Genomic DNA, 22,944 nt, shown 5'->3' with positions numbered 1-22,944 from the left:
CAGTTCCTCGCTCATTATCCAAGGGTCGAGTCTTGATCTGAAACGCTCGGGGATTTGTAGGCCAGGCTGTATCTCGTTCATCATCTGAGGTTTGTGAGCGACCAGCTTCAGGGTGAAGTTGCTCCAAGTGACGTGTTTCCCCTTGGCTATGTAAAGACCCTTGCCCGATGATACATTGTGCTGCGTCAACCGTGTAAACAGTAGCGGCACTATTTGCCTTGTATCTATATTTAGCGGTCTAGTTACGTCGACCTGCTCGGCTTGATTCTAATGTTCCCATAGCTAAACGAAAGACCGGCTTACATGCTGAGATTGAAGTACCTTGTCATCAAGATAGAGAAATGCGTCCGATGGTAAGCCTTTAGATATAGCTCTATTATCTCGAATAGTAGTGTGACCCGTAAAGATTTTGTCCACTGCGCGGCGCGAGGTAATATGAAACCGTCCTTTATTTCTATTTTGACATTGGATGCCAAAGTAAAGCCATGCCGAATGACAGTTTCCATCTGTCCTTAAATACTGGCCAGCCAATATCCTTCGAGTGGCAGATCACAAAGCCACAAGGTGCCAAGCTGGAAACAAACAAGATTATAACGTGCTACTGCCATCAAACAGTCATGTATCATGATCTTCGAGCGTTTCTTTGGCATTCTGGCTTTGTGGTCCTAGAAACGCTCAATAATTAAGCTGATTTGACGAGTAGTAAAATACTCTTCTGTGAAAACAGCTTTTGTTGTATTAGAGAGAAGATCCAAATCATTTCTACTCATTCCATATCTACATAGACCTGGGTCAGGGATGAATCAAACTATGAGATGGATCCGGGATTTTGAACAGCTTTAGCTATAAGTTCTGACCAGTATCAGACGTTGCAAAGAAGATAAGATGCTTAATAAATTTTGCTACACAATTACTGCTGGATATTGGCCTCCACCTCAATCTCAACGATCATACCAGGAATACCCAACTCGGTAACACCCACGCAAGTCCAAGTTGGCTGATGATCAGGCATCCACTTGCGAAACTGTTCAACCATGAGGTCAAAAGAGCCCGAGAGGGAGATGTGATAGCTTCTAACGGAGTGAACGTCTGCCCAACCTCTTGCACCAGCGTCTTTGAGGTTCTTCTCAACGTTCTTGAACGCAAGGTCAATTTGACCCTTGAGATCTTCTTTGTCGATGTTGCCTTCGTTGTCCCACCCGCCTTGGCCGGAACATTTGATGCTGTTGCCGACGCGGACAGCCTGTGAGTAGGAGTATTCTTTGTTGTTGGTCTTGCCGACACCTTCGTAGTTGTAGTAGGTGAGATGAGACATGATGCAAGTCTATTTGTGTAAGCACTGAGATAAGACTGGTAGGGAAGTTGGAGGCTTACGTAGAGCTGGGGATTTGTGACTGAGAGGTACAGATATTTGAACCGTCGCTGTGCTTGATGCTCGTATCAGAGGCACAGTTGCCCTTATGTACTACGCAACATGATACACAATACCACCACCCAAGATCTTGGCGCATGGCCATGATGATCGCAGAACCTATCATGAACATTTCACCTCGGCCACCTCGTCATGCCACAACGACCGAGTGGTCACCCAACATTCCTATTCCAGTTTGACTCCCTCAACTCTTGAGAGCTGCATCTCCCTTTCCCCGCAGAATTGCCCAGAAACATCCCAGATGCAGTATGAGATAAGACCTGCCTGTGGATTGCAAGAGGCCCAAAAAGTTGCCCAAAGCAGAATAGCTCACGTTCCCCCGCATCGTGGGGTTGTAGATATCGTTAGTGTCGCCCCTCATTCTGGCCTGAATACTTTCCTGACTTGAACTGGGACATCATGAGAGCCTGTATGAGGAAAGGTTTAGGGCCAATTGAAGTCGTATCAGCTGAATGTGCAGCGGAGTTGTCATGATTGAGTGAACCCCGCAAACATGGATGGACGCGATGGTGTCTTGGTTGGCGGTAGTTTATTGGGTGTACGAGCTCCGAGGACAGCCGCCGTCATTTGATGCGTCGTACTCATTATAAAAGATCATACCCCATCCTTCGTCATTGTATACCTCGTTCTACCTTCAGATTTCTCTTATTCTGTCTCCCCCGCCTTGCGTCTCTTGCATATCTCACAATGGCATCAACCACATCAATCACATTGCCCAACGGCAAGAAGTACGACCAGCCCACTGGTCTCTTCATCAATAATGAGTATGTCGCTGCTTCAGGCGACGAGTTCACAGTGACAAACCCAGTGTAAGCTCCCAGCAGCCCCCAACTCTCCAATTGAACGGGAACTCACACGTCCCAGCACCGAGGAGGAAGTCGTCAAGCTCAAGGGAGCTTCAAAAGAAGACGTCGACAAGGCCGTCCAAGCTGCGCGCAAAGCTTTTGAAGGTGAATGGTCAGAGCTCGCTGCTGTGGACCGCGGCGCGTTCCTCTACAAGCTTGCTGATCTCATTGATCGCGACCGTGAGCTCATCGCTGCCATTGACGCCTTTGACAATGGCAAGGTACGTATCAATGCTCTTTAGTCCGATTGCATCGCTGACACTGTCGCTAGCCTTTCAGCGCTTGTCTCGCTGGCGATCTCGACGAGTCATACAATGTATTCCGATACTACGCTGGTGCCGCCGACAAGATCAGCGGCAAGACAATTGAGACATCTCCCGCCAAGCTCGCATATGTCCTCCAAGAACCTCTTGGTGTCTGCGGACAGATCATCCCGTGGAACTTCCCCTTCATGATGCTCGCTTGGAAGGTCGCGCCAGCGCTGGCATGCGGTAATACCGTCATCCTCAAGCCCGCCGAGCAGACCCCTCTGTCTGCTTTATACTTCGGTAATCTTGTTAAGGAGGCTGGCCTCCCCGCTGGCGTTGTCAATGTACTGCCTGGTCTTGGTCCCCAGACTGGAAAGGCTATTGCTGGACACATGGACATTGACAAGGTTGCGTTCACAGGCAGCACCAATACTGGTAGGGCTATTATGAAGGATGCCGCGAATAACCTGAAGAACATCACGCTTGAGTGTGGTGGTAAGAGTCCTTCAATTGTCTTTGCGGATGCAGAGCTGGAGCAGGCTGTTAAGTGGTGCCACTTTGGAATCATGGACAACAAGGGAGAGGTGAGCTTGATAGCCCAGTGAACAGCGATATGGATACTGACAGTATACCTCAGGTTTGCACATCCACCTCGAGAATCTACGTGCACGAGGATATCTACGACAAGTTCCTTGAGAAGTTCGTCGCAGTCACAAAGGAGAATGACAAGCTCGGATCTCCCTTTGAAGAAGCAACAGTCCAAGGTCCTCAAGTCTCCAAGGCCCAATTCGATCGAGTTATCTCATATATTGAGGAGGGACGCAAGTCTGGTGCTAGACTCCTATACGGTGGTAGCAAGCACGGTGACAAGGGCTACTATCTTCAGCCAACAGTCTTTGCAGACGTAAGTTTTTTTCGCCCCAACAATACCAAAAGGTATTCTGACTCGAGCAACAGACCACCGAGGATATGAAGATCATGAAAGAAGAAATCTTTGGCCCTGTTGTCTCTATTGCCAAGTTCTCCACAGACGAGGAAGCCATCGCTAAAGCCAACGACACATCCTACGGTCTTGCAGCTGCTCTATTCACCGAGAAGATCTCACGGGCACACAAGGTCGCTCGCAAGCTTCAGGCTGGTATGGTCTGGATCAACTCGTCCGGCGATTCACACTTTGGTATTCCCTTCGGTGGATACAAGTCTTCTGGCATTGGTCGTGAATTGGGACAGTATGCGCTAGATGCATACACTCAATCCAAGGCTATTCATGTAAACCTGGGATTTGAGCTGTAGGGGAAGCTGTAGAGAGAGGGTGATACGAGATAGCCATAATGATACCATATGCTACATGACTGATTGCTAGGCTCTGCTGAGTGCCTGGTGAGTGACTGTTATCTAGCTCGGTTATCTTCCGATGGATCCCCAACATACTTATTTAGTATCCGTGAGATTGCGACCGTGGACTCCTTATCAGCACCCTTATCTCAATCGGGTACCCAGCCCAAAAAACAGGCAAGTCAGTGACTCGGAAAGTCTCAATAGCGCCGATAACCGGAGTCGGCATATACTACGTACATTGTGACAGGGCGAGACGAGCCAACGTTCGGGTTCTGTTTCCTCTTTATCGCACCCGAGCCCCATGACCGGATTTGGGACCGCCTTATCGGATGCGCGATCTCCGCTTCGTCAGTAAACCATGTAATCCAATTCGTTGGAGGCTTGTCAGTGGAGAATGACTACAAGCAAAAGGGCGTCCAAAAGATACCTGATAACGTCGGCATTCGTGTCTCGTTGCCCGAAATATTAGATATAAATGATAGCTTTCAGTCTTATCCTAATTAAACTATGGACGTGATAGGCCTAATAACAAATTTGAGTTCAACATACTGCTCCTTACCGCGCAAATAGTCCCCCTTCTACATCAACAACAACATACCATATACCACAGTCACAATGACAGTTACAGACCCAGTCAGTCCAGATGCCATCAGGGCAATGTTTGCCTCTGCCCTTTCGAGCATGTATCGACGTGAAGTTCCCCAATACGGCACACTCCTCAAGCTTGTATCCGATATCAACCACCAGAAACATCAACCCATCGAACCTCGTATCGAGGTTGAACGTCATGGAGCCATCAGACTCGGAACACCAGAAGAACTAGCCATGATGAGGCGACTATTCGCTGTGATGGGCATGCATCCTGTTGGTTACTACGACCTCACTGTCGCCAATCTCCCAGTTCACGCAACGTGTTTTCGACCTCTCACACAAGAAGCCCTGGCATACAACCCTTTTCGGGTATTTACATCTTTATTACGACTTGAGCTCATCGAGGATGAGACACTTCGGACACAGGCTGCCGATATCTTGCGAAAACGCAACATTTTTACAAATCGATGTGTAGAATTGATCGAAATATTCGAGTCTCAAAAGTCTTTCTCAAAAGAAGTTTCGACTGAATTCATAAAAGAAGCTCTCGAAACATTTCGATGGCACAAAACATCAACCGTTGACTTGAAAACATACAAAGCTCTTCGAAAAGCACATCCCTTGATTGCAGACGTCGTCTGTTTCAAAGGACCTCACATCAACCATCTCACACCCCGGGTTCTCGATATCGAAACGGCACAAGTTGAAATGCTTCGATATGGCCTCCAAGCCAAAGACGCCATTGAAGGACCCCCACCAAGACTTTGTCCCATCCTCCTTCGCCAAACGAGTTTCTTAGCCCTTGATGAGGCAATTGCTTTTTCTGAAGGAGAAGAGACTGGAGGAAGTCACAAGGCGAGATTTGGGGAGATTGAGCAACGAGGAATGGCTTTGACGCCCAAGGGAAGACGTCTATACGATGATCTTATCAACGAGTGGCGAGGATCTGTAGCTGAGCTCACGTCTGATGCCAAGTCTGGCTCGAAAGAGCAGATTCTTGCAGAGGCTTTCCAGAAGTTCCCTGATGACTTGGAAATTATTCGAAAAGAGAACCTTGCATACTTTACATATACCGCTGTTTCTAAGCTACCAAAAGACTCTGATGCGAGCATCGACAGTCTTGTCAGCTCCGGGGCTGTCAAGGCTGAGCCGATTACATATGAGGATTTCCTGCCTGTCAGTGCAGCTGGAATCTTTCATTCGAACCTAGGAGAAGACGGCGGTTTGAGTCATGTCGCAGAAGCGGATCAGGGATCTTTCGAGAAGAGTCTTGGATGTCAGGTCAAGAGGGAATTTGAGCTGTACAGTGAAATGCAGGAAATGTCGATTCGAGGATGTCTGGAGAAATAATGTGATATGATCGATGATTCTGGTTATCTTAGCGAGTTATGGAAGGATATAATGATATCAATATGACTATTTGACTTCGCAGAAGAGCTCTTGGAGTATATTGATGAAGTTATCCAATGTTCTCAATCATATGACAGGCTGATCGAGGTTAGATCTTCGCTGATGGCCCCCGTAAGTTCGAACTCTTAGCATCGACCTCGATTTCCAGCCTCATACCCGGCAGAGCCAACTTCGCAACACCCAACACAACACCTCCAGGTCGATTGTTAGGAATTCGCTTCTTAAGAGCCTCAGCTAGAGGAGATAGTGTGGCGTCAATATCGGTATGATAGCTGCGTATGTAGTAGACGTCTTCCCATCCACGAAGACCAGCAGCTTTGAGAACATCATCGACGTTTTGAATGGTCTGTTCAGTTTCTTGATTGATATTGGTGGATATTTCGCCTTTGGAATTCCAGCCGCCTTGTCCTGAGATTTTGAAGCGGCCGTTGCCGAGATCTACGGCTTGGGAGTAGTGGACGGCGTCAGAGAGGGTTTGGGTGAAGCCGGGAGGAGTGGTATATTTTACTGAAGACATGTTGCAAGGATATAAATAAATATATATTGGGGATTGAGAAGTTTATGTTGAGACAACCGAGAATATCTTGAGTGGTGTTGGAAGAAGGTAGTGTGAGACTTATTAGCTGTTCAAATTAGGTCGTCATACGTTTATATATACCTAGATCGGATAACATTGAGATGAATACACCTCTTCTGAATTAATAATTCAAGATGATATTATTACAGCCATTAGACAGTAATCGTACGCTTGAGGACTTGTTATTGGTCTCGGCCCTCGGCCGGCTTGGATAACCGTGCATGCCGTGTCCGCAACTCCATCCTGGAAAGCTAAAAAAGCAGGATCTATCGACAGAAACGGCAGTTTTCAGAGAGAAACTGGGTCGTTTATCCTTAGTGTCTATTGAAGCCTATCCTTGATACCGGCCCAGGGGTGCTTAGGACTCCATAACTCAAGTCAGGATGAAGCTGGGCACCAGCACAATCAAGGGTAGGCTTTTCTGGGTGGTGCCATTGACCATGTCCTAGACTACTATGGAATGGTGAATGAAAAGTTGGCTTATCTTGTCAACAGAAAGGTGTACTGGCCAAGCGCTAAAACGCCTTGTGATGATGGCGGTGAAATCTCATACGGCCACGCCTTGTTTGTTAACATTCAGATCTCGAGGCTGAAGTTGGGGCAAATGATTTAACTAGCCTATCTACGTATCAGTGCTACTGAATCTACATAACTAGCTCGAGAAGGATACTAGTGGTCAAAGCAGTAAACAAAGTCAAGAGCACACTGTTGCTACTTTCCAATCCTTGTGCACCATTATCATCCTTTCCACTTCCGTTGCTTTGACCGGAGGCATCTCTGATGCTAGATGGTACTAAGGCACCATCTGTACCAGTATCTGTTGCATCCACACCTGCATCGGTGGTTTTGCTGGGTAACACGGTCAAGCTCGTGGTAGGTTTCACAACAGCCTCAGCAAGACTACTGCGGGCCTTTTTGACATCCAAGCCACAAGGCTGCGGTTTCGGTGAGGCGTCTTCGGCAAGAATGGGACAACGAACTGTATGATTGCGCTCAACCTTCACTGCAGTGCCGCCAATAGCGCCTCCATTGTACTCAGCGATAGCCTTGCGTACAGTCTTTGCGCCAGGGCGAAGGATAAAAGTTACGTTCCCAGATCGTTCGAACTGATTGTCCTTCAAGAGAAGACCGCCATCTTTGCGTGGCTCGCAGACAGTGGTCCACCGCAAATCCCACTTATTAAGGATGCAAGAGTCTTCTTCCCTACGCCAGTACTGAAACTGGTCACCCTCCTCAGCATCAGCAATGGCTTGGCTCGTGTTGAGAAAGTAACATGGCTCCGAGTCAGGCAAGAAGTCCAAATATAGTCGACCGATGCCGGATAGTGTATATGCACAGTTGAGTTCCCAGTTGAGTGTGCCGCTGAAGGTTGTCAAGACTGGTGTGTTTTAAAGGCCGAAGATGACGGGAAATGGCGCTTCGGCGGCGTATGTATCTTCCCGAGTAAATACGATGTCGACTTCGCCGATGGCGGGGAACGAAACAGCATCTTCGTCGGAGGCAGCTGCCAAGACTGCGAGGCCTAGGCGGATAAATGTTGACGAAAGGGCATGCATCTCAACGTCGCGGGATCAATAGAGAAAATAAGCTTGAATGAATGAACAGCCACTTCCACTACTGACTGGAGAGATGAGCAGGTACTTGAGCTTCTTGTGGGATCGCGAGCGATAGAATGACCTAGCCAGCCCTTCTTGAGCATGGGTCCATCCCTGTTCATTGCATTCAGACCAGTACGATTTGGGGATCAGCTGAAAACCGTGAAACAAGTCAGGTATCTCGATTTTAATTGCGAAGGGCAATCTTTACCAATCATGCATAAAGTTATATTCCCAGATGGCAATTAGTCAGGAAAACGTGGCCGCTTAATTGAGATGCGAAAAATAGAAGGTGCTCCTTCCGGGATCGTGAATCACGGTGCATGACTAATAACCTTATCTTCAACCTTGTATCGAGTATAAGTCGGACCAATCAATGGTAGCTGGACCGATACATCAACAGTTGGCAATAGGTTCCTTGACTTGCGATCCCCTAGAAATTTGATGCGGTTATGAAGCATGCTGTTTGCTGAACATGGATAACACTAGTCTGGGACTGCCTTCATCGTATTGCGGAAACTACACGGTTGGGGCTGTTACACTGGAGTTTGATCGTGAGAAACATCAAATTACATCTGGCAACGTGGCGGAGTGGTTATCGCGACAGCCTCGAATTCTTTCGTAAGCTGTTTCCTTCGGGAGCGCAGGTTCGAATCCTGCCGTTGTCGTTTCTTTTTTTTCTTTTGGTGTTTTGGTTCCAGAGAGCAAATCACTACCACTACAGGCTTGTTCAAGCGTAGAGTTGAAACGTTGTTATACGAACTAGCCTGGGTATTTCTTTCTTTGACTACTGACCATGATTTGACTAAGTGTCCGGTATAGTCGGTGTTCTTCATCCGGCATCTTACATCCGGCAGGTCGCACAACAAACACCGGTGTTCTCGGCAGGTTAATGTCGGAAGAAGTCAAAGACGCGAAAAGCGAAAATCACGTGTGAATACAAAAGAGAATTGTGCTTCTATAGATCGGATCTTGTCTCTCCGACCTTCATGCAAGGCATAATTGACTCTCTAAAAGTACTTTAGGATTGACATTTACCACTGATTAGACACAATGAGCATACAGCGACTTGGCCTTGGTGCAATTAGAGGTAAAACAATTCAATTTAGAAATACAATTGCAATAGTCTTACTGATTCTTTTCAATAGGCATCGGACGGCCGGGAGCCTTCTTCAATAAGGGCATCGCGAAGTTGGCTGCGGCCCGTCTGCTGTCCCAGCAAGCAAGGTGAGTTCCCATTTTCAACACCCTTGTGGTTGCTCTCTAACCCCCTTATGATCTTCTTCTAGAGAACGCCCAGCGATTGTTCACCTGAACCAGAAAGAAGGTCACGACATTCTCGTCAAACAACGCCTCAACCGCCCCGTCACTCCCAACCTCACAATCTATAAAGTCGGACAAGTCTGGTTCAGTGCATCAGCATGGACTCGAATAACAGGTCTCGCCGTAGGAGGTACAGCTTACCTGACTCTATGCGCCCATGCCGTCGCTCCTTATCTTGGAATGGGATTTGACTCTGCTGCTTTGGTATCGGCTTTCGGCGCGTTGCCTTTCGCTGTCAAGGCCGCAATCAAATTTGGCCTGTTGGGGTTTCCGTTTACGTATCATTTTGTCAATGGTATTAGACACTTGGTGTTTGATCTGGGATTTGGATACAAGAAGGCTCAGTTTAAGAAGTCAGAGGCAGCTACGTGGATACTGAGTATTCTTGGCGGTCTTGCCTTGGCCTTCTGGATATAGATGCTCAGATATTTAAACATCGAAGACCAATTAGGCGTTCATTTACTATTGCCAAACTGCATTATAGAACTATTCCCATTCCCATCATCCATTGATTTGGTGGTTTAAAAGTGGCGTGAAGCTTGATCAACAAAAACGTTTTCTTTCTATAGTGGAGCTATAAACAGTTATGCAAAATTTGATATAGACAATAAACTTAGTTCCAGACCAAGAAGGCACCTCTCCAACAAATCACTTGCCCAGACTCATCACAATGTCTCCTGACTTCCCAGAGTCGTCGGGAAAACCGAGTAGACCGACCGGTTACACTATCCTAGTAGTATCCACATCCATGGATCCAGCCGGTGGTATCCCGGATTTAATTCGCCGTAGAATTGTCTTACTCGTCAATCTTGGCCGGAGGTGTACCTCCAGGAGCAGCACCAGAAGGAGCAGATCCGCCCATACCGCCGCCGGAGTTCTCGTTGGCAATACCTCCCTCCTTGTAGTAGTAGGCAGCAGGAGACACAGAGCTGGACTGGGTGGAGTTGATGCCGAAAGCGAGCCAAGCAAAAAGACCGTCACTGATGCTGTCACCGAGAAGAGTGTACTCCATGACCGGGTCGACACCATCGGTCTTTGTCTCCTCGCTCAGAATACCATCATCTGCGTTGAGGGTGAGTTCCTGGGTGTTGGAGGAATAGGGCTCGAGGGTTTCGACTTGGGAGATGAGGTCTTGGTCGAAGAAGGCTTGTCCAACGTGGCTGGCGTAGTTGTCGCGGCCGAGGGTCTGGTTGGCGAGGAGAGTCGCGTTGGCATGAACCATGACGTGAATGTGAGTAGCGCGACTGGTGTAGTGACCAGGGAAGATAGACTCAAACTGAGCAACACCATCAGAGTCGGTCTTCTGAATGCCTCGAAGCCAAGTCTGGTCTATGTTGGACTCATCAGAGCTATCACCATTGCCGTTGGCAACGATACCAGAGTATACACCAGTGGAGTTGCAGTGCCACATCTCCAGATAGACATCAGGGACAGGGTCGCAGGTTTCGACGTCAATAACCTGGTAGTCGAGGACTATGTTAAGACCCTCTTGGTCTTCAATGATGTTCTCACGAACGTATTCGCCGGCCACGTCTGTGTTGTTTTAGCCAAAAGCCCTGAAACGGAAGACAGAAATTACTTACAGTAAGGACCCTGAGTGACTTCGGGAGTCAAAACACAAGAGTTGATGCTGGCAAACAGGACCGAAGGGGCAGTGCAAGGGCTGAAGCCTTGAGAAGTCTTGTTATGAGAAGTGTTCAAGACGGTATCAGCATCACGCTTCTTCAAGCTTCGCTTCTGGCGAGCCTTGTTGACCTGGGCCGAACGACGTGCGATGTTGCGGGCCTCAACACCACGAGCTCGAAGCTTGGAGGCACAGTGGGCGAGGGAAGATCGCTTGACAGAGCTGAGGAACTCGCGGCGTTCAGCGGCTTCGTGAGCAATATCATGTCCTGGATGTGCCGAGGCGATACTAGTCGCAAGGGCAAAGGTGGTGAGAAGGCTCTTGAAAGAAGGCATAGTGATGGCTTTAAAGATAGTTGGTACTGTTTGGAGAACAATCTGAAAGAGACTGATGCGAGGGATGAGGATATCGAGATTGCGATTCAATTGCAGAAACTCATTCTTTATATCTATCGTGAAGCTGGAATTCCACCGCCTCTCAACCTCAACAACAACCCACATACCGAGTGGCACTGAGGCTGCATATTCGCATTGTCGAGAGGCGCATGGACACGCTGTGACGCGTTAATATTACGGAAAATGTCCAAACGGTCGATTTCTCCGAATGAAAGCTGCCAAGCTAAGAATGAAGCATAGACGGCACCTAAAAAGCACTGCCGAGGTCTCGTTTAGGGCCAGCCTATAGCGGAGAATGTAAAACGAGTCAGGCAAAGGAGTGACGACGATTGGCTCAAGAACGCGCAGGTCAAGGGAGACTCGCGGGTTGTGGGGGGCTTTGGTCGGGAGGTGGGAGCCCACATCACGAGAGATCTTCACGATGTCATCTTGAAAATCGAGATAGGGAAACGCGTGTGCATGTTCCGTATTTGAAATTGGCTTTTATCATTGGCTGGAGGCTTGAAGAGCGTTTTCAAGCTTATACTAGAGTCGACGTAGTGGCCTTTTAGCCCGATGCTTCAGGCTTCATGATCACGACAAACATATAATAGGCAGACCGGGACGGCTTCATAAATTGAGGCTCATGCCAAACTCAAGTTTTTATATCTATGACCCGTCGTCACTTTATCATAGTAGCCAAGAGCTGTCAAAACCATTTCCGTAGTTTTCTAGGTCGTTATCCCAACCTATCGCTAGATAATCCAAGTAGACGTCACCATCATGCTCTCGTATCACAGGATGGTGCTTTACCTGCTCAGATACTCTTGCCGCTTCATTGATTTATGCAGCTATCATTTACAAGCTCGAGACGCTCTTTGAAGTAGATTTCTTGTCGTTGAGAGCAACGCCCTTCCCATGCAATATGTGAGAGCGGTTACGTACCTCTATAGAGTTCTTGTCGTTTGATTCATGGCATGGGGCTTCTCATGGCAGTCATCAATCCTGTTGGGTCCAGTATTATAGACTTTCGGCGTGATTTTGCTAAATTCAGATACAAAAGTAAGCTTAAATGGTCAAAACATTTGGATATGAGACGCACGATAGATGACTGTCGTGGCCGTTTTACATTGTATCAAGGCCAACTGCGAAAGACCAACCCACCAACGGCACATTAGCCTTTGTAGCTATCTATTAGTAAAGGATAATAATTGTAGGATTTACCATCAATGCTCAAGATCTTTGAAGCTGTCGAGCCCTCGAGAAATCATCACCCTTCAGGGTAGCTTTGACTGAAGCCAGAGTTACGTGAATGATGATGTGCTGTCCATTCATATTCCTATATTTGCGTGTTTCCCCTCTCTTTTGCTGACTTCGATTACAGCGCTAAGACACAAGGATGGTCAAGAACTTTAAGATGGCAGATAGGGCTGCCATAAACTCAATTCACTTGACTTTACCGGGGCCCTACACATGCGTAGAATGGCCAGGACAAGTCGAACGGATACACACTTGTACTTTTCATGCTTGTCAGGTTTCAATCATCAAGATTCTAGAAAAGTGCTATTGTGCAGCATCCCGCTAGAACAATCCCAAAGCCAAATCCCGTTCACTGACTACTACACTAGAACTTTCCAGATGCGGCTTCTTGGACAGCTTCTAACAGACAATTGTTACATCCTGAGCCGCTTGGGTTCTAGCCCAAAACCACGAATGAGCCGCATTCTAGTCTGTCATTCATTACCCGCTTGTTGGGCCTTATCTGAACTGTTGGCTCGTCTAGCCATGGTCCGGCCGAGAACGTGCTGTGGCGCTTGAGTTGTCCCAGCGTGCCGGTCCGCCATCACATTGGTACATAAGATTAGGGCGGTGTCTTTATGCATTTTATGCTCAAAGTCAAGCGCGTTTCTGCGGGATTAATCGTCGATTGGGTGCTAAGATGCAGGGGTAGCGATACGAACGGGGAACACCATCCTTTGTGTATCACCATCGCCAACAAACAACCTTGCTACCAACCAACAAATGGCCTGGACCTCGCGGTAGTATTGGATGTCCCACTGACCAGCCGACGCATTCCAGAAGAACAGTTTCTCGTCGCACAGCCTTAACTTTGCGTTCACAATCCGCAAATGGGATTTATTATTCCTGAGTAGCTAACTTACCTTATCGCAAGCCACCAATTGTGTTGCCGGTTACGCGGGGAAGCGACCACAAAAAACGCCGAACTATGGAATGGTGGCTTTTTGGCCTTTGTACAGTCGCATTTTGTTCATCGGACCCCAGACATTATTGCTTGTGCTAATTTGCGACGAGGCAAGGGAGGCTGTCAGCTGTGCATGATCCCCTCTCCGCTCCCACGAGGCTCGGACCCATCTGAGACACTTCGGTTAGAGAAGATGGCAAATTAAGACCGCATTCACGGACGTGACTAGAGAGTTCTCAGTAAAGCGGATGGAGCTATTATGAAGCCGCGTCTCGAAAATACCCGCACCATCTGAAGTGGATCTATAGCCGAGTCCCAAGAAATCAGATCTATTGTTACGAAGCGAGGCCAAAGTTGATGGTGCCTGATAAAGTTTGGGGCTACGAGACTAGCGCATCTGCAGACCTCAGATCACTTTGGGCCTAGAACTAGTCAAAGCCAATATGTGATTAGGTACTCTATACACATGGGAGAGACATGGCTTGCTCAGATCCCTCTTAAAGCCGCGTCTCCATCCCCGTTCCGCGCTCGTTCTGCTCTGCCCTGCTCTGCGACTCTCCATCTTTTGCGTCCCGCGTGTTTTCCCCCTTTCGAATAGCTACTGCGTCAAAATGGCCACTAACGAAGTCGACAAGTATCTGTGGCTGGCATACTGCAAGGCTGTGCAGAATGCTGTCGGTGGTCTACCTGGACACAAGCCTGCTTTGTTTTTCACAAAGCACGCGCAAAAGGCACCAGTCGCGTCACAAGATATTGACGCTGCCTATACGAACTATGGAATCAACAACATCATCAACAATTTCTTACAGACAAATGATCTTTTCTATGACCCAGCTCATCACAAAACTTACACCCAATGTTTGCTAGAGTAAGCACATCGTCACCATACAGTACGCTTGTAATTGACCAAGACTAGATATCTGTTGACAGTCAAGATTGTACGTGAATCACATGTGCAATAATTCACTTTCTCTAACAAGTCATAGGGCGAGGGTGATCAAGTCCGTGTAACAACGATGGGCCGAACCTTGGCGAGTGCACTTGAGCAGGCCTTGCGCGAGAGAGATCGTGCCCTGGAGACTTTTGAAAAAGAAGAAGGCTACGGCCTCACGGGCGAACAAGACTTTTCTCAGTGGTGGCCATCGCATGCTCCTGCATACTCGGCAGCCAAGCAAAAAGTCGAGGCCGCAGCCAAAGACTACCAAGCCACCCTCCTCAACATTGGCGGACCAACTGCTAGTTCACTAGCTAGGGATTTCAACCGAATCGTCAAGGCCCTGATCGGCGGGCAGTCAGTCGAAGGGTGAGATATCATCTTCCGAAGCATTTCGCCCGATTCCTAACCTTGATAGCATCACGATGCCTGCTTGTCACGCATCAGCTGAAATCACCCGTGAGCTCCTCGAGAGAGACAGGACACCGCACGCTATCACATATGTCCCTGAATGGATGACTCTTCAGTACACTGCGCAAGTTGAACACTGGATGAACGGCGTTGGCGACGGTGACTCTTCTACTCAGATCAACGTTGCTGATGGTAGAGAGGTCAACGAATCCGACTTTGGTCATGCGTCTACAGACGGATTCTCATATGGTCCGTGGCTGTCTTTCTCTACCGGCAAAGGAAGTGCCAACGAGAAGGGTGTGTCTTTTGGTTCTATGGACACTGATACTAATCTCGACGTCCAATTCTCGTATGATGAAATTCAAACCATCTGTGTTCCGGCCGGTGATTGGTAAGCCCGACCTATCCAGCAAGATTTGCATATGCTAACATCATTCTAGGAACGTTCCCAGCCCGGGACGACGGTACCAGTTATCAGACACCGCCTCTGAAGAGTCCCGCAACCTCGCCTTCCCAGACTATCTCGTTGTTGTGAGGAACCTTGGCTTCAAGGTCTACATCCGAGATTGGAAGGTTGCGGGACAGATCGACAGCTTGTTTGAGGAAGCCAAGTCTTCTGGTGGCTCTGTCAGAGTTTTCGGTATCCCTGCTACGCCGGATGGCAGCCCGGATAAGGCCACTGAGGAGAATGCCCATGTTGCTGAGTGGGATCTCGGCGCTGGCATGCTTTCAATCAGACCGACTACCGATGCCGGATTTGCTTCTGTTGTGGCTCTTGTTGGTGAGCTGAACATCAGTTGACTCGTGTCGGGGCGAGTGTAGTCTTTGTTTGCTGTTGTCTGGATTGTTTTACAATCGTTTAGTCACTCAACAATGAAATGCATTTGCCCTGGATATCTATAGAAATTATACCAGTATTTCTGGCAAAACATTAAGCCCTCTTTCAGAGAGCAAGTACACTATAAAAGATAAGATATATATATATATATGTATATACTTTCTTAAAGTTTATTATAGTTAATAATTAATAAATGTCTAAAGTGTCTTATCTTAGCCTATGCAAGGCCCCCTCACTCGCAAAAGGCATTGTGATTTACAACATCAGAGACGCAAAGATGATATATATCAAAAGACAAAAAAGACATCGACAACGGCAGGATTCGAACCTGCGCTCCCGAAGGAAACAGCTTACGAGAGAATTCGAGGCTGTCGCGATAACCACTCCGCCACGTTGCCTAGACCGGATTGATGTTATCCCCGTCGCAAAGAGCCGCCATCACAGCGCGAGGTCTCTGGGGGTATACTGGAATTAACAGATAGAGTATCATTTGTCGTCCCTGCCGAGCTGAGAGTCGCTTATACCGTTTAAAGACGAAGTTTATGTATAGTAGTAGTATAGAGATCTACCAACCCGAGATCAGGTGATAGGCTGAATGGAGGGCCTATTAATAGAAACGTACGTCGTTATCATTTGGTCAAACAGCCTGGAATTACTGATCTCATTGTTCGGTTGCCATGAAGGTACCGAGAAGTTATCAGACTGTTGGTGGTGGGAAAGAAAGCTTCATTCGATGGTCTCTGGACCTTCGCCTGAATGATGAGCGTGCTTGATGCGCATGAGCAGACTCGGTGGCCTAAACGGGAACCTCTTTGTGTTGTCTGCCCGAACTTTGCAAACGTTGGTGGCGGTGATGATGATAATCACTGGACACCACCTCAGAGAATGGCGGAGGCGTCTCAATATGCGCTACTCTGATAGAAAATACATGAACACTGCATTTGTTTGTCTATAGACATACCATTTTGGGCAAAGGTCGTTGGTACAACAAAGGGCCAAATTGACCCACCTGACTCTCTTCCATTCAGAGAAGAGCCTCCAATTCTGGCAACATAGAACGCCAGCCATTTTTAGAAATGGATCCGGTTGGCATGCCGGGGTTCCATGACCACATTATTAGCCACATGAGGTTATTGCACTGCGTTTATCAATAGGGAGATAATGAAGGCCAAAAAGAACGAACCAGTTCAAAAGTTTAGATAAAGCATATCTACCACACATCAAGTTGTTTTCTCTCTCTCTCTTTTTTAACAGTAAGCGGGTGTAAGATTGAGCTCGGAATATGTTCACTACCTGAAGCTCAATCGTGTAAGCTGGAGATCAATACAAACCCAATGTAATCCGTAATCCCAACTACTGTCACTTATCATCACAACAACTCGAATCAACTAACCAACAAACAGCCACAATCAACTACTCATACACCAATACATTAATCATCATGTTCACTTCCCAAGACACCAATTCCGGATCGCGACCCTATACTGTACATGGATTCCACTACCTGGACCGAGTCGTCAGCATTTGAGTCTCCGACAATGGCGAGATTGGTCTTCTCGGATGAAGACTTTTTAGTGTTGGCGGAGGTGGTTCCCACACAAGGTTTCGGCGTGTCCTGTCATGTATTTTGGAAGAAACCTACCAGGAAAACTTACATAGTGGCTTATTCAGATTCTAGTTCTCTGTTCCAAAATATGCAAATGATGGCATTGATTGTTATGGATGAATGTGATTTTGTCAATCTCATCTTGTTATACACTGATATCAAGGGTTTCCGCATAAAAAACAGACTTAATGTGCTACCTAGGTACCTATCTTTGGCCACTCACCCCGAAGTGACTTAGTACCATGTCGTGAACAACACTACAGCGTGGAATCATGAGCACTGCTGGCGCAGTAGTTCAACCAGTTCGCACGGTTCTGACCGGTTCTGATCATCCAAAACGGCGGACCATATGTAAACAAATAAATGACTACACTATAGTTCTGTCAGTAATTTGGCCCAGCCAGCCGCGTTCCGTGAAACAGAATCAATCATCTGCCAAGCGCTTGGACTCAAGGAAAAAGAAAAAAGAACAACGCCAAACACTCTCCATTCAGGTTTCCGCGTTTTACCGTTGCTAGTTATGGCAAGGTTTTGTATCTTGGGTATCTTTTGATATATTATACTTGAAACCTGGCTGTCAACCACGCCAATCAGAAGTACCAACAACCGACAGCCTAACAAGCCCAGAGATGACTTTACCACCTTGCTGTCCATTCGCCGCCAGTCACCTACCGTAGCCTTTAGGCTTTGGTATTGTCGTTAGCTCATGCGTAGAAGAAAATGATAGACTACCGTTTTCACCCCGCCTTTCTGACTTGTCACTTGGCTGCCTGCGCGGTAATCCCCGTGATAATTAGCCACCCAGCAACCTCTGTGAGCCACCTAGGGCAAGAATATATGCTTCTCAACCACAAAAAAAGCCTCGAATACTTCAAGACGAACATTATAAGCATAGAGAAAGAGGTAGGATTTGCCATCGTTGAACCCGAGGCAGAAATTACCATCTCCTGCATTGCAGAGAGATGATATCCATTCTGACAATGTGGGAGTGGCTTATGCGATGGACATGGGATAGTTTCACCGTTTTTGTCTGGAGAGTTTCCAAATGAAGCCATGATACTAATTGCTGTATTTGTTTCTTTGTCCTTCGGCCACACCGGCTGAGCTTCACGCCAAAGCTAAAGAGACGAAACTGCGCCCAGAGCTGTATTGTAAGGAGCACTTAGCTACGAATTGCCGGTCACTGGATGGTCAAAATAACTGTAATGTGCACTCTGAAGATAATGTAAGGATCAGATCCCCTTCGTCAGTCTCTTCTCATAAATCTCGACCCAATCTAACATCGCTTGCCCGACCAGCCGGTAGAGTATTCTGTCCCAAGAAAACAACAACACTACAAATCGTCGTACACACAACAAGAACTACCCACCACAATTTCAGGAGCCGAAGCCGCGATTCCCATCGCCTGGGAGGTGATGAAATTGACCAAAGCTCTGGTAGACATCGGACTCTCTGCTAGCGACTTGAATCAGGATGCCCAGGCGTGCGCAAGACTGGTTGAGCAAACCAAGCATGACCTTCAATATGCCAAGAAGCTGAGAACATCTCTTTTCACTTTGACTTCCAAGCACGATGTCACTCTAGCCTGGATCAACGGCACAATCGACAGAACGGAAGTGACCCTCAAGGAATACTCCAAGAACGTGCCCAAGGAAGACATGGAAAAGGCAACTCTGCGCGCCCTCGCACAAAAGCTGCAAGATCAGAAAAAATGGGAGGAGTGGGGTAAGACTCTTGGAGCAAGCCATTCATGTCTCGTCGCCGCGATCAATGTCATGCATCAAATTCAGCCGAGAAACGCGGCTGAGGTGGCCAAGGAGAAGAAAGATCCGATACGGGCTTGCAGCATGCCTCCCAGAAGCTTGGAGCCCAAAGCAAAGGAGCTCCCGTGAATTGAACGGAAGGGAAAGAGGGACGCCGCAGTTGAGGGGTTTAGGGGGTTGTCAGTCCAGGATGAATGCTGGATGTTTGGTCAGCTGTCATGCACTTTGGTCTGATGGAGCCCTCACTTTCTGTCCATGGAGGTCCTGGTCTTGCTTGGTCTATGTCACACAATGCGGGAAGAGTTTTAGATGGTATTGCAGCATAGACAGAGGAGGTGGAGTCATTTACGGATACAGCAATTTATCGAATATGTTTTGCGACCGCAATCAGCCTACACAAATGTTGCCGATAATTGAGCGCGCGGTTCAAAGTCCTTCATCTAAGCCCCGCCCCCTCGCTTGTACGACACTCGCAGTGCTTGGTACGACACGTCTTTGCCACATGACAGTTGCCAACGGCAACTAGCGCATAACAACGCCAGCTACGGCCTGCAAATTGAACAGTATGCTAGGAGATCCGTGGCTTACAGCGCCTTGACTCCGTGTCCAGTCAAAGGCTGCAGCCGGTAATGCTCGCTCTTGGGCGACTGCTCTCCATGTTGTTTGACACCCGGAAATGAGTGGATTATTTGTTACACTTCTGTTATTTTACAAAGTGGATAAGTTTAAACTGGTTCTCAGTAAGAAGCTAAAAACAAACTGTTGCATCAGATATCAGAAGTACTAAGTTCTCTGTGGGAATTTAAGCCCTCTAAGCTCTCCCTGCAGCAACTAAAGCTCGCAACTCGTCATGCGTCCAGATCCGTCCTCTTTGGCTTAGGATGTGGCAAAATCTCAGGCTCCACGATGGGAGCCCCGGGGGGGCCGTTGTACACGGTAGCAGGCCTGGTCCATTTGACCTGGCCATTCCACATGAACCTGATCCTAGGAGCAACGAGACGACCTTGGTCTGAATCCCAGTTGGCTTCCCACACAGAGGGCTGCCCGAAGAAGATGAGAGCACAGTTTGCTGCTATGCCGAATATGCCGGTCAAAACCCTTTTCAAGTCAGCACCCGAACGGCCACGAGCATCTAGGAGCTCCACATTCAGGGCGTCGGCGACTTCAGAAGCCATAGAGTCAATCCTCTCTCGCCGCGGGTCATCCTTATCGAGACCGGTCGCGGGTTGGTATATCATTCTGTACCGACCCATGAGCATCATGAACAGAATCTCTCTCCAGACCGAGATACAGTCCTCCCCTGAGATTATGTCAGTAGAGTCCACCGCAGCAGCGGCGATATGAATATTGAACTTACTGTGAGCGAATTGTCGCTCAGGGATGAACTGAAAGCATGTTGAGACTTCAGGCGGCAACAGACATTCTTCAACATTGCAGTCTGGATCCATTCGTCTGTAGAGCAGTCGGACGAGGAAGTTCCATATGGCGTAGTATCGAGTGTCTCGATCGCATATCAACTCTGACCACGTGTCACCTTCGGGAGGATCACCGGCAAGGCGGACAAGTTCATCGTCATTGAACAAGGATCTCTCGATGGTTGGCACTGACACGGTATAGACATTTCCGTGGCCATAAATAAGATTACGGCAAAAGCTTTCGATCAGGCACTCGAACCCTTCAACGTTCTCGCTGATTCCTTTGGGCCCACAGACATCTATGACACGGTGAGCTAACTCCCTGTGTGACTCCGTGATAGGATTTGGATTCATCGGACTGCGGATAACCTGGCTCTCTGGGATTTGCTGAGGAGCAGGAACATTCGTAGCTGCAGGTTTTTGTTTGGTAGAGGTTTCGGAAACATCGGGGTTGCGACTTTTGTTTAGCCAGGAGAAGAGAGAGGCTCCACGTACAGTCCCTCTCAAAGCTAGAACGATGATTGCGACGACGAGGGAAATCGTGCAGGCCCCAACCGCCCAGCCGATAAAGAACGACTCAACAAACGAGTAAGCCATAGCCGCAGGGACACTTGATGGGAGATTTCAGTATGTATTGAATGGAGTTGCTCCCGAGGTTGAAAGAAGATGAAAGAAGAGGAGAGTTGAGAAACCCAAGTGAAGAGAGGTATGGGCGGCCATAAATGAAACTGACAGTTGGGGACTCAAGTCCAGCTTAAGAGACCAACAACAATATCCCACTAGCTCAAGAATGATTACCCCGTGCCTGAGCAAACTTGTTTTGGTCAAAGGAGTCGTCTCAGTTGGTGGAGCAATGTGGCTGGCTTGGCCTGAGCCTGGGCCAGGGCCAGGGCCAGCTCGCCCTCTCGGGCTTAAGTCTATTGCCGTTGTGACAGACACTGTGACACTCCAGGCAAATTGGCACGCACCAGCCCCCGTCATAACTCATTTGTGATACCTTCTCAATAAGAGCGGGAAATGAAAGTGGGTTTGATGGTAGGAGGGACGGGACGGGACGGGACGGCATGCTGCTTGAAACTGTGTATTCCTTCACTCAGCGGTGTAGAACGCGCAATACCGCGTCAAGCATTTCACTGTCCCCCTTAATTATGGTAGAGGACATTAATATTTTCTCTTCCTCCTTCTCGCTTCATCTTCAATATTCCTCAGCCAAAATAGACAAATAAGCCGGAACTATGGCAGAAGATCTTGTTGTTGGGATCGACGTTGGAATGACCGGTATGTAATCTAGATGGTCCACCCTAAAAGTCTGAATAACCACAGCGACAACGTGGGCTTCTGACCACATTAATAGGTACCGGTGTTGCGTACAGACGGAAAGGTCGCGCTGAAGTCAGCTACCTGAGATGGGGCATCGATATGAAGGATCCAAAGACACCCACGCGACTCTATTACAATGTCCACCATCAGCCGCCGAAGCTCGTTGGATGGGGGATGGAGGTCCCCGACGACTCTACCGAGCATCTTAAACTAAAAGAAGGGTTTAAACTCGACTTTGGAGCAGTTGATGCTGACCAGGTTGAGGTGAAAAGGATGTACAGAGACTTCCTTACCTGTTTGTTTCGCGAACTGAGCACACAGCGGTTTACGCCCGCTTTGCTGGGAGGCAAACAGTTCGAAGAGACCAGGGTTTTATTCCTTTTTAGTGTGCCCGCCCTATGGGACCCGGCTGTTGTCCATGATTTTACGCAGCTCATTCGTGAATCTGGCTTCGAAAAGGAAGGCCTTCGCAGCGTCAGAGTCACCATGACAGAGCCGCAAGCGGTTGCTGCATATGAGATTTGCGTACCAAATTTGGATTACAAATTCAAGGTTAGTGAGCTAAAGCCTTGAGGAAAACCACAAACTCATATTTATCTCACAGAACGGTGAAAATGTCTTGATCGTTGATGCTGGTGGAGGAACTACTGCAAGTTTACCCCTACATATGTTGCGATATTGCTGACGCTAACCTGTGAAGGATTTCTGCCTGTTGAAGATGGACGATAGTTATGAGAAACCGCCCCAAGCCATGGAACTAGCACCACCAACAGGTAGTCCTCTCTCTCTCTCTCTCTCTTCTAAAGGCATGAGCTAACTTTCTTAGCCTGTAAAACTGGCTCCATGTACATTGACCGAGACTTCCAGAAAATGGTAGTGACCTACCTTCAGGACAAGCGTGATTCTTTGACAAGAGACATCGAGGATGTTAGCTTGGACATGCGAAACAGCAACCTTTTCCACAAGAGAAAACACGCATTTGGCCCCGATACATTTGAAGACTTGAATTTCGATATTCCCTTGAAGAAAAGCGCTCGACATGACTTAAAGGACTCTCCCCCGGCCGCTACCTTTGTTCTGACTGGGTAAGCTCCTTC

The 22,944-nt window shown here is 47.9% G+C and overlaps 11 protein-coding genes and 2 non-coding genes across 13 annotated transcripts; 7 read left to right on the top strand and 6 right to left on the bottom strand.

Moving 5' to 3' along the window:
• Nucleotides 1–910: 910 nt before the first annotated feature.
• On the bottom strand, nucleotides 911–1,315 carry FVEG_07426 (hypothetical protein; the record flags this gene model as incomplete). The annotated part of the gene is made up of 1 exon (XM_018896080.1): nucleotides 911–1,315. The coding sequence occupies one exon, from the start codon at nucleotides 1,313–1,315 to the stop codon at nucleotides 911–913; it is 405 nt and encodes a 134-aa protein (XP_018753472.1).
• An 804-nt stretch (nucleotides 1,316–2,119) lies between these two features.
• Nucleotides 2,120–3,948, top strand: FVEG_07427 (aldehyde dehydrogenase (NAD+); the record flags this gene model as incomplete). Its single annotated transcript, XM_018896081.1, has 5 exons — nucleotides 2,120–2,241; nucleotides 2,297–2,498; nucleotides 2,549–3,109; nucleotides 3,163–3,429; nucleotides 3,483–3,948. The coding sequence occupies 5 exons, from the start codon at nucleotides 2,120–2,122 to the stop codon at nucleotides 3,816–3,818; spliced, it is 1,488 nt and encodes a 495-aa protein (XP_018753473.1). The 3' UTR covers nucleotides 3,819–3,948.
• A 408-nt stretch (nucleotides 3,949–4,356) lies between these two features.
• Nucleotides 4,357–5,894, top strand: FVEG_07428 (hypothetical protein). Its single transcript, XM_018896082.1, has one exon. It carries the CDS (start codon nucleotides 4,479–4,481, stop codon nucleotides 5,802–5,804), a length of 1,326 nt encoding a protein of 441 aa, XP_018753474.1. The 5' UTR covers nucleotides 4,357–4,478; the 3' UTR covers nucleotides 5,805–5,894.
• A 58-nt stretch (nucleotides 5,895–5,952) lies between these two features.
• Nucleotides 5,953–6,381, bottom strand: FVEG_07429 (hypothetical protein; the record flags this gene model as incomplete). Its single annotated transcript, XM_018896083.1, has 1 exon — nucleotides 5,953–6,381. One exon carries the CDS (start codon nucleotides 6,379–6,381, stop codon nucleotides 5,953–5,955), a length of 429 nt encoding a protein of 142 aa, XP_018753475.1.
• A 704-nt stretch (nucleotides 6,382–7,085) lies between these two features.
• FVEG_07430 (hypothetical protein) lies at nucleotides 7,086–7,930 on the bottom strand (the record flags this gene model as incomplete). The annotated part of the gene is made up of 2 exons (XM_018896084.1): nucleotides 7,086–7,803; nucleotides 7,893–7,930. 2 exons carry the CDS (start codon nucleotides 7,928–7,930, stop codon nucleotides 7,086–7,088), a joined length of 756 nt encoding a protein of 251 aa, XP_018753476.1.
• Nucleotides 7,931–8,613: 683 nt separating this feature from the next.
• FVEG_16099 lies at nucleotides 8,614–8,704 on the top strand. Its single transcript has one exon. It is a non-coding gene; the product is annotated as a tRNA-Ser (tRNA).
• A 252-nt stretch (nucleotides 8,705–8,956) lies between these two features.
• FVEG_07431 (hypothetical protein) lies at nucleotides 8,957–9,861 on the top strand. Its single transcript, XM_018896085.1, has 3 exons — nucleotides 8,957–9,126; nucleotides 9,185–9,263; nucleotides 9,326–9,861. The coding sequence occupies exons 1-3, from the start codon at nucleotides 9,090–9,092 to the stop codon at nucleotides 9,774–9,776; spliced, it is 567 nt and encodes a 188-aa protein (XP_018753477.1). The 5' UTR covers nucleotides 8,957–9,089; the 3' UTR covers nucleotides 9,777–9,861.
• A 294-nt stretch (nucleotides 9,862–10,155) lies between these two features.
• FVEG_07432 (hypothetical protein) lies at nucleotides 10,156–11,318 on the bottom strand (the record flags this gene model as incomplete). The annotated part of the gene is made up of 2 exons (XM_018896086.1): nucleotides 10,156–10,892; nucleotides 10,943–11,318. 2 exons carry the CDS (start codon nucleotides 11,316–11,318, stop codon nucleotides 10,156–10,158), a joined length of 1,113 nt encoding a protein of 370 aa, XP_018753478.1.
• A 2,761-nt stretch (nucleotides 11,319–14,079) lies between these two features.
• Nucleotides 14,080–15,886, top strand: FVEG_07433 (hypothetical protein). Its single transcript, XM_018896087.1, has 5 exons — nucleotides 14,080–14,428; nucleotides 14,477–14,498; nucleotides 14,547–14,863; nucleotides 14,913–15,296; nucleotides 15,346–15,886. The coding sequence occupies exons 1-5, from the start codon at nucleotides 14,172–14,174 to the stop codon at nucleotides 15,704–15,706; spliced, it is 1,341 nt and encodes a 446-aa protein (XP_018753479.1). The 5' UTR covers nucleotides 14,080–14,171; the 3' UTR covers nucleotides 15,707–15,886.
• A 164-nt stretch (nucleotides 15,887–16,050) lies between these two features.
• On the bottom strand, nucleotides 16,051–16,141 carry FVEG_16100. Its single transcript has one exon. It is a non-coding gene; the product is annotated as a tRNA-Ser (tRNA).
• Nucleotides 16,142–18,554: 2,413 nt separating this feature from the next.
• Nucleotides 18,555–19,241, top strand: FVEG_07434 (hypothetical protein; the record flags this gene model as incomplete). Its single annotated transcript, XM_018896088.1, has 2 exons — nucleotides 18,555–18,574; nucleotides 18,671–19,241. 2 exons carry the CDS (start codon nucleotides 18,555–18,557, stop codon nucleotides 19,239–19,241), a joined length of 591 nt encoding a protein of 196 aa, XP_018753480.1.
• Nucleotides 19,242–19,960: 719 nt separating this feature from the next.
• On the bottom strand, nucleotides 19,961–21,124 carry FVEG_07435 (hypothetical protein; the record flags this gene model as incomplete). The annotated part of the gene is made up of 1 exon (XM_018896089.1): nucleotides 19,961–21,124. One exon carries the CDS (start codon nucleotides 21,122–21,124, stop codon nucleotides 19,961–19,963), a length of 1,164 nt encoding a protein of 387 aa, XP_018753481.1.
• Nucleotides 21,125–21,762: 638 nt separating this feature from the next.
• On the top strand, nucleotides 21,763–22,420 carry FVEG_07436 (hypothetical protein; the record flags this gene model as incomplete). The annotated part of the gene is made up of 2 exons (XM_018896090.1): nucleotides 21,763–21,805; nucleotides 21,882–22,420. The coding sequence occupies 2 exons, from the start codon at nucleotides 21,763–21,765 to the stop codon at nucleotides 22,418–22,420; spliced, it is 582 nt and encodes a 193-aa protein (XP_018753482.1).
• Nucleotides 22,421–22,944: the final 524 nt, after the last annotated feature.

This window comes from Fusarium verticillioides, chromosome 8, assembly GCF_000149555.1.
Source record: "Fusarium verticillioides 7600 chromosome 8, whole genome shotgun sequence".
NCBI lineage: Eukaryota > Fungi > Ascomycota > Sordariomycetes > Hypocreales > Nectriaceae > Fusarium > Fusarium verticillioides.
The sequence above is the reverse complement of the archived record's forward strand: the minus strand, read 5'-3'. Positions and strand labels throughout refer to the sequence as shown.

Bases quoted from the DNA above. Each gene is read 5' to 3' on its own strand.
- FVEG_07428 (XM_018896082.1), top strand. From the start codon at position 4,479: ATGACAGTTACAGACCCAGTCAGTCCAGATGCCATCAGGGCAATGTTT.
- FVEG_07431 (XM_018896085.1), top strand. From the start codon at position 9,090: ATGAGCATACAGCGACTTGGCCTTGGTGCAATTAGAG. The intron at 9,127-9,184 runs GTAAAACAATTC...TCTTTTCAATAG, and splicing joins TGGCCTTGGTGCAATTAGAG to GCATCGGACGGCCGGGAGCC. The intron at 9,264-9,325 runs GTGAGTTCCCAT...ATCTTCTTCTAG, and splicing joins CTGCTGTCCCAGCAAGCAAG to AGAACGCCCAGCGATTGTTC.
- FVEG_07433 (XM_018896087.1), top strand. From the start codon at position 14,172: ATGGCCACTAACGAAGTCGACAAGTATCTGTGGCTGGCATACTGCAAG. The intron at 14,429-14,476 runs GTAAGCACATCG...GACCAAGACTAG, and splicing joins TACACCCAATGTTTGCTAGA to ATATCTGTTGACAGTCAAGA. The intron at 15,297-15,345 runs GTAAGCCCGACC...ACATCATTCTAG, and splicing joins TGTGTTCCGGCCGGTGATTG to GAACGTTCCCAGCCCGGGAC.